The sequence below is a fragment of the Alligator sinensis genome, unplaced genomic scaffold (assembly GCF_000455745.1).
Source record: "Alligator sinensis unplaced genomic scaffold, ASM45574v1 scaffold115_1, whole genome shotgun sequence".
Classification (NCBI taxonomy): domain Eukaryota; kingdom Metazoa; phylum Chordata; order Crocodylia; family Alligatoridae; genus Alligator; species Alligator sinensis.
In genome coordinates this window covers 3,320,709-3,329,789 of record NW_005841895.1, presented here as the reverse complement: position 1 = coordinate 3,329,789, position 9,081 = coordinate 3,320,709, and the positions used below count along the sequence as shown (strand labels likewise).

The 9,081-nt window shown below is 39.6% G+C and overlaps 1 protein-coding gene across 2 annotated transcripts in view; it reads right to left on the bottom strand.

The window, feature by feature from the left end:
- Positions 1-4,627: 4,627 nt before the first annotated feature.
- The window catches only part of DOK5 (docking protein 5), a 79,501-nt gene continuing 75,047 nt past the window's right edge, over positions 4,628-9,081 (bottom strand). For both annotated transcript variants that reach the window (XM_006018183.3, XM_025197372.1), the window contains one exon: positions 4,628-6,385. In XM_006018183.3, coding sequence (XP_006018245.1) covers positions 6,318-6,385 — 68 coding nt within the window. In that variant the 3' untranslated portion in view covers positions 4,628-6,317. The remainder of the gene's footprint in view (positions 6,386-9,081) is intronic.

The window sequence follows — 9,081 nt, the reverse complement described above, 5'->3', positions numbered from 1 at the left end:
CTCTCTCATTTCTGCTAGTTTAATGCTCTTGGTGATAGATAATAACAGTTTACATTTCACTAGTGCCTGGCACCTGAATACTGCCTAAATTTTCAATGAACGGTTACATTTTCAGGTAACAATGGGGCAAAACCTGCAATACCCTACATGGATGGCTGGTTGCATTTGGAGATTCTGAGGGCGCATCTACACGTTCAGTAATATGCAGTAGTTACTGTGCATTTAGTTTAGTACTTGCTTAATGAAGTACTAACTAAATGCAGAATAACTAGAGTTACTGTGCAGTAGCGCCATTGCACGTTTTTTTAGTGATGCTTACTGCACGGTAGCCTAATACCACTGCGCAGTAGGGCTGTGCGAAATGGCACCGTTCCATTTTGCCTTGAGTTTTGATGGTTTCATCTCAAATTTCATTTCGAGTCGAAACAGCTATTCCGTTCTGTTCTGTTGAAACAGGCTGTTTCAAGTTTCGCTGGGGATGGGGAGTCAGACCAGCTGGGCTACTTTCTGACCCCTGCGTTAGATTGCGCTGGGGGTGGGAGGCAGCCCGGCTGGACTGGTTCCCTGACCCTCACGCCAGATTGTGCCGTCTAGCGTGGGGGCCGGGGAAACAGGCCAGCTGGGCTGCCTCGCTGCCCCCTACCGGATCCTGTGCTGGGGATAGGAAGTCAGCCCAGCTGAACTGACTTCCCATCCCCAGCCTATGGTCGAAACGTTTCGACTTTCGAAATGTTTCAACCAGCCTCGTTTTGTTTTGAGGCTATTTTGAGGGCTTTTTTGTTTCGATTTTGCTCTTTCGACCTCAAAATTGGTCAAAATAGTGTTGAAACGAAATGGTCGGTGAAATTTTGCACAGCCCTACTGCACAGTAGTGTATTAGCGCAGTTTTTGCCCAGCATGCTGCTGTGCAATGTTATTAGGCTACTACACATTAAACATCTCATGTAGAGGTGCTCTGAGAGACTCAATGAAAACACTGAGGAGTGAACTGGCATCAAAGCTGAACCAACTCTGCTTCCCTCCTTTCATCACAGAAGGCAGAACAAATGCACAGCAGCCATGGGGTATGTCAATGCTGTATACCGCAGGGCACTGTAGCCATACCTGCTCAATCTTAGAATGCATTAGCCTGTGCCACGTATAATTTACAGACAGAGAACTTCAGTTCAGTTGTTAGCTTGTGTCCTTTCACTGGGATTAAGTGCTAGAGCTGGAATGAAATGAACCCCTCAGCTGAATAGGCTCAAGGCATGGAAGAGGCCAATATACATTTGAAAAATAATGCCTTTGTCAGATATATGATGAAATCTCCAAGGGATTTAACATGCAGCTAATGATTCATTTCTGCTCAAACCAATTGTGTTGGTACTTGCTAATATGCCTCAAAACAAATGTTGACAACAGTGGGATTAATGAGATCCTCCAACAGCCAGCCGGTTCCATTTTTCTTCCTTCATATCAGTGCTTTTATCTTCATTACCTCACATTAAATCTTATTCTTTTGTTCGCCTTCCTTGCCTTCGTTTTGTTTTATGGGCTTCTAGTTTAAAAGAGAAATTACAACCCCCTGACTTTGGTTCTATGGAAAATACATTAAAGCACACGATTTGATATTTTCCTCTAGCTTTGGCACTTATATATTATTTTAGTTCTAGACATTCACCTTTCCAAAAATGAAGTATTAGGGCTTCATTTTTAAGTACGTACTTAATTGTAGATATGTTGTACTCAAGTGTCAGTGAAATCAAATGAACTACTGGTATGCCATAGGCCCTTAAGGGGTTTTTCCTAAATAAGGATGACTATAAACATGATATGTGCTTGGGAAAGTTGAGGCTCAAGAAAGATATAGAGATAAACTCCAGATAGAAATGATTTAGACACCTAGTCCTGCAGTGAAACAATGAGAGGATAAATAAAAGATACACATTACTAAGTTTGATGCACTTTAGTAAGAGTTTGCAGGATTGCATCACACCTACTATTACTAACATTTCCCAAATTTTCCAAAATGTTAAGCACTCAAAGTCTGAAATACAGTTTCTTTTCTTTCACTGCACAAGTGAAACTTTCTGACCCTCATCTGAAGCAGATCAGTTCATATAAAATGCTCCACTTCTCCAAATGTTCTTGATGTTACTCTGAGTTGGAGTAACTCTCTCAACTTCTTTTTCTGATAATTTGTCATGCATCAGAGTATCAGGCCTGCTCCTGCATGATGGAAAGAGGCTCCATCTCCTGGTTGAAACAGGGAACCGTTTCTTTTGTACACTGGGTAGAGGCTTCAGGGAGATCAGAATTGGTATCCCTGCATTTAGATCCTGGACCATTGCCTAAATACATTGTTTCCTGTTTGAGCATATGCTTTGCTTTAATAGAAGGGAAACTGTTCGAGTGTGTGTAAACCACTTCTCTCATCTGCAGCACTGACTATAAACGTGCATAACCCTGGGTTAGCAGGCAGCAGTACTGTAATGCCATAGTGCTTTCTACTTTCTGGATAAAATTCTGTGTTTCAGAGCATGGGAGGAGGATGCGTGCCATTTGGATTGTGAGAGCGTGCTCCTTTAATGTCTGTTTACAACATCAGTTGCTTTTAATACATACCTTTCCACAGACATTTCACTGTTTTCCTTATGAAATAAATGGCGTTGGCAATCTGCGCATGTGGCTTTCTATGCATCTCCTGAGTCTGACAAAGCTGTTCTTTGAATTTCTTTTACAGAAACATATGCTCTGGAAATGGAATTGGAGCTTGCTACAATTAAAGCCAAGATTGTGAAGCTTTATATGAGGATGATTGCAGTAGGAGTTCACAGACCATTTCTCTTCCCATTATTTCTGTACACATATAAATGTTATTATCATAGACTCGTGACTTCCCTGAGTATATGGAATAATAAAGAGTTTGAGGACACCAGCTGGGGGGTGGAAGGAGTGGATGGGATCTATATCCTTTTCCACGGGCTGATCCAGGGTTTTGAAAATGGGGCTGCAGCCGATGTGGCACATTATCACTTATAACACAACACGTTTTTCTCCAGCTAAAGAGAAACTAGAAGCTTTACAAATCTGGTAAGGGGCTTGCACTATATTATTCAATTTAAGATCAAAACAAAAAAAAGAAATATAACCTTTCGAATGTACACTAATTTGCCAGAGGATATATAACTTTTTTTTAAAAGTGCAACAAACTAGGCAAAAGGATATTGTATCATTAGTCCTGAAGTCATCATAGTTAAATGTACATCCCTTATTCAGAATCATAAGACAAAATCTAGCCTCCTTAAGCATCTTGATAGTGCTTCCAATACTTCACTTAGTCATTTCTACACCTGTTAATATTACCACACCTGAGTTAAGGTTTTTAGCTACAGCTAAAAACAGTCTGCAGGGCTGTAAAATAGAAGACACACATTACCCAGAATGGCTAACAGGCAGCATAATTGCAGAAGAAAGGATAGTTTAAATAATGAAACAGCAAGACCATTTAAAAGGACAGAGGGTTGTTAACACTTGTGGAGTGGAGAGAGATTAACAGGAATCAGGGGGATGGTAATGAGCCAAGAAGTGATTTGATATTCTCAGCACTATCTGAATAGACTTGCCACTGCCCTTCCAAGACAGTTTTGTTTAAAGTTTGAGTGGAGCAGGAATCAAGGTGGGGAAAGAGGGGATGCGGGGGGTACTACTGCCCCACTCCCTGTCTCCTTTCAGCAGGTCATTCTTGTTTCTTCTTCTTCAAAGTTTCTTAGGGTTGTTCTAGCTTGTAAAACCTTTGAGGTGAGACTAAGTGTCACAGCCTCACAGTCTTGATTGTGGCCTTTGGACATTTTGGTACTTTAAAGCATTATAAAATTTTAAAAAAATCCCAAGAATGGGATTATAGACAATTGGGAGAAAATGGGTTAAAATCTGAATTGTTTAGAAAAGTGCTTGGATTTCTTATAGGAGATCACACTTCCCTTTACTATATTGTAAACTTCAGGATTTTCCTAGAACACAAAATTTTCAGTGAAAAATATTCATCTCTCATGGCTAGACAGACAAGGGCACAGATGCCGCAGTGATGAGTCCACAATTTCCACAATGAGATAGGAGAGTCATCAAATTCATTTCTCAGAAGTTTAGCATTTGTGAAAGACAATGCTCAGATTGTTACCACCCTGTGACCAGCCCAAACCATGTCTTCCATCTTACCATGATTTATAAACAGACCTGGACCCAAACTTGATCATTTTTGTGAGAGCTGGCTGATGGGGATCAATATCTGACGGACCCTTGGTTCTGGATTTGCAAACAAAGAACTCTTTCTAGGTCTAGAAGGAAGAGACTCTTTATTTAACCAACAGATTTCAAATAGTAAAGACAGCTCTGGCTTCTGACAGATATGGGAAGCCACAATCACCATGGCTTTAGGTCTTCCTGTTTTAAAATTCAAATAAAACCATCATTCTAGGGTAACTTGATTTTTTTTTTTAAATGGATTTTATGAATATCACCATCTTACATTTCATGACATACCACAGTAAAGAGCACTAGCTCTGTAATCATACGTAAATAAAACCTGCTGAATCCACCTGACTCAGGCACATCTGGATCTATCACTACTCCAGTGAGTGCTTCTTGGAGATACAAGAATGGGACATTTCACAAGTGACTTTGAGCAGAGTCCAAGCTAAAGACACACACCATTTTCTATACCAGAGTAGAATTGTTCTTCTGCCTGAATCCACTGTATGTGCTATAAAAGGATTCAGTTATTTGCATGAAAGAGAACAGGGTTTGTTTCAAACGGAACAAAAATCCAAGACATAATATGGAGTTTCATGGAGTTACACATTCATACAAAGGTGTGTTATACTGATAGTATCACAATCAACCCTTGAGGATCTACCAACTGTCATGACCAATAATATTAAAAGAGGTAACAAACATTTTGTCCTCTCTCTTTCTCCTTGTAACAATTTAAAATATTAGCTGCCAATCATAGGGTTGCTTATCCTACTAACCAAGGAACTACTTAATATTCTTTTCAAATTATGTGCATATATCAGCATATTGTATTGAGAATCAGAACCAGATCTCCTCCTAAATAAGCTCTGGTCCATAGTTTAGTGAACAGAAGTAAATAGATTCGCAGTGAAATCAGTTTGACTATCTCAGTGCTTCACTCCTGTCCCTGACTTCTAGCAAAGTTTTTAAAATTATTCTTAACCCACACTATCTATACATTCCTCACTTGTACAATACCAGGATAATCATAACTAGCCACTTTTAAGATTCCTTCCATATTTAACACCCATAAAGCTATCCAATCCATCTGATACAGATTGCACACACCAATCATTACATAAAATGTATGTCAGAATTAACATTCTGGTATCATATCCAGGCAAGCAGCATAAAAGACTCACTGTCAAGTACAGTAAAGAGGCAAAAATGGGGCCATTTTCAAAATTTATTTGAAGCTCAAGTAGGAAATCTTGTGGAAATTCCTATTCTGTTTCTCTAAAAAAAATACCATACCTTCTAAGCTATTATAAGGGTTTCTTGCTTTTGTTTCAAGGGGACCCAAAATAACCCACTTTCCCACTTACTTCCTTCTGCTAACTTATTATTGACTATGGCCGTACACAGTTTTCTGAAATCACTGTACTGCTAATGCTGGCATTCACATGAGAAACCACAAAAATGGTGAGAAAAAATGTTTTATTTCTAGCCACCAGAGCTGGAAGCAAACATATGAAAAATAAGACACTTGACAATGTCCTTTAAAAGTCAACCAAGTCTTCTACAGACTCCGTACACAGGAAAAATAGATTTAACTGCTGCATAAAACTGGCCACCATTTCTCAAAGGTCAAGGATTGGTCTGAACAATTATGTTAGTAAAGAAAGAATAAGAGCTACACCAAACATGAACCATGGGATTGCTGACACAGTTGACATCACCTCACACAGCTGAACTAGACAAAGTGAAATCACAGTGCTCCACATCAGAGGACAAGTTAATATATTTACAACTGATATCTATCATACAAAAACATCGAGTCATATTTAAGGGGTCGATTTCCTTTCTGTTCAGATGTAAAATATGAAACAAACATTGGAGTCATTTCCTTTTTAAAGATCTGCAGGACAGATTTCACTTTTGCCAAAGTAAAAAATAAAATATATTGTATTGCAGGACTTCTTAATCCAAGCTGATTTTTTTTCCCCCAGTAATTCCACTTTGCTTTCCTTCTTGCCATCATCATTATTATCCACCGGGGCAGTCTGTCACAAGACAAAGAGTTTTAAGTGCTTTGCACTCTTTTATCGGTGCTCTGATCTGTAGGTGGGGAAAGTGTCTGTTCGATGAAGCTTCAGCGGGCTTGAAACATCTTTTGCAAATCAAATGCAAGAGAAAACAAAACAACACTTAGTCAAGCAGGTAGAGTATCTGCGCATGGTACTTTATTACAAAACTGGCTAAGAATGAAACACATGTTAGGTAACTTAAATTACTTGAGGGAAAGACTGCCCCCGTGCAATCTATTGTATTGAGCCAGCAGTACAGGACTGAGGAGGGACTTTGGAGAATTGCATTTCCCTTCATGGTTCCTTTCTTGCTCTCAAGTGGAACTGATCTGCTACTGACCTACATGTATCAGCAGAGATCACTTGTTCTCCAAGATGACTCAGTTTTGCTAGTTGATATGCTGGGTGGGAGAGGCCAAGGCTCTTCCCATTCATTCCTGACACTCCTCTTCTATGAAGGTTTCTCTCTTCCTGTTGCTTTGACCCCAAAGGTCAAATGCGGAGCAGGAAAGGATAGCCCCACATCTGTACACACTCCAATAGAAGTATAGAAAACCATGGTCTTAAGTGAAGGTGTGAATAGAGCTGTGTTAATATGGATTTGCAAGAATGAGGGATGCATCACTTTTCATTCGTCACACTGGGAATGTTCACCAATGCGGGAAAATGGCAGTGTGGACACTTGAGCAATCCATTTCCATTCGGAATTGGAAAAGAGATTCAAAGGATCAGGCAAGAAATCCTAGCACAGGAGATTCTGAACTGTTTTGATTTGACATTTCATAAAGGGAAAAAAAATCATTTGTTCAAAATGTCTAATTGATCCCTCCCACCCCCCACCCCCCAGTCTCTCTCAATTGGAAAAAAAATTAAAAAAAATTTGTTTGCAAATTTCAATAAAACTATAATTTCTGCAGTGGGGGGGAAGAGGGAGGAATTCTTGCATGAAGTACTTCAACCTTCTCTACTAAGTGGGCATGCCTACATGAGACTCATATGTGCAGACGACTAATTCTACTGTGCACTAACACATCATAGCAAAAGCTGTGCTATCGCACTAATGCACAGTAGAATTAGTCTGCTGTGCATTAGCCTCACTAAAAAGGCATGTGCTGGTGCTACTGCACAGTAGTGCTAATTACTGCATGTTCAGTTAGTACCTGTTATTACAGGTACTCAATTTAATGTGCCATAACTACAGCGCCTGTATGCACTTGTAGATGCACCCACTGAGCAAGTTTCTACTTGGCACATGCAAGAGTATAGCATGCTAGCCCCGACACTAAACAAAATTTATTTTATATCAAGCATTGCTTCTGGGGTTGGTTGGTCAGTGAATTCATGAAACTAAAGTAATTATAGGTACCACCAGAAAAGCAGCAGTAAAACAACACACAAAGTGAACTGAAGCACTCTTGCTTGCTAACTGGAATACTAGTCTCTGCAACTTATTCGTACAAGTGCCAAAACTTTTCAGAGAACGTAGGTCAATTTGCAAAGTCCTATTCCGGCCTCTATGAAGATACTTTTATCTAGTATAAAAATAATATCTTATCTTACTATTTATCTTGTGTCAAACAAATCAGTTTGGAATTATTACTTTACTGAAGGGTTTTTAGCATCAGCAACAGTAAAACAAATCAGCTGATTGTGTCAAAATGCTGCAGTCACATTCTCAGTGGGTGCGTCTAACTGAGATAATTTACTGCACAGCAGTCTAATCTACTGCACAGTAAAGCATCACTGTCTACACATGCAGGGCATTAACTGCACAGTACATATTTTACTGTACAGTAAGCCTAATGTGAATTATTAGCACATTTAGATATGCCCATTGTGTCCTTGACTGTTACTAGCAGGTCAGCTTCCCAAGCTTTAATTTACTGAACAAATATTAACAGTCATTTATGTAAAATGCTGCCTTTATTATTCAGTCATTTTACAAAACAATTGCAGTTTTTTTTTTTGTGGTTACTACTTCTGCACATGCCCTAATATTAAGAAAATCTTAATACCATAGAAAGAACTCTGTTTAACTTTGTCTATGAATTACTGAAAACTGAGGGGAAAAAATTGAAATGAGGCACATGACTAGTTCTTGTGATTTTTTTACCAGTTTTCAAGATACTGGCTGTTCTGCAAAGCCTAGCTCCTGGAGTCATTTGAATCTAGAAGACTCTCCATTTTCATTGTTAAGCTGAGCTGATCCCTTAAATCTGGTGCAAGATGACCAAACTCTTCTGATAGCAGGAAAAGCATCAGCAAACACAAACCCTGAAGCCAGGCAGCAAAGAAAAAGGAAACACAGATTTATGGTGGGTTTTTTTTTAAAATCTCATGATTTTGAGGCTTGCTTTATCATTTCTCAAGTGTCTGAGGTTGGCAGATGAGGTCTGCCCCTTGAAATTAGAGCTCTTTTGTGCTCCTGCACCAGCCTCTGAACATTTCTGTGAAACACGCATTTATCACCTTGGTTTCCATTACCTCTATTTAGCTACTATCTCTGTGTGCCCACATGCTCTCTTCTTCACAGCATTCAATTGCAGTCATGAGATGTCAGCTCTTGACCTCTCCTGATAGTTTTTCTCCCCCTCTCGGTCAGATTTTTGCTCACCTTGCTCTGGCTATATTTAACAGTTTCCAGTGGCTTTCCCCTTTGCTTCACCCTGTGTATTCCTCAGACACAAATCGATATCCCTTTGCTCTCCCAGTAATATGAATGTTCCCTACTGATGTGCCCTACCTGGTAAGCCACCCCAGAAAGGGGGAACAGCTAAGG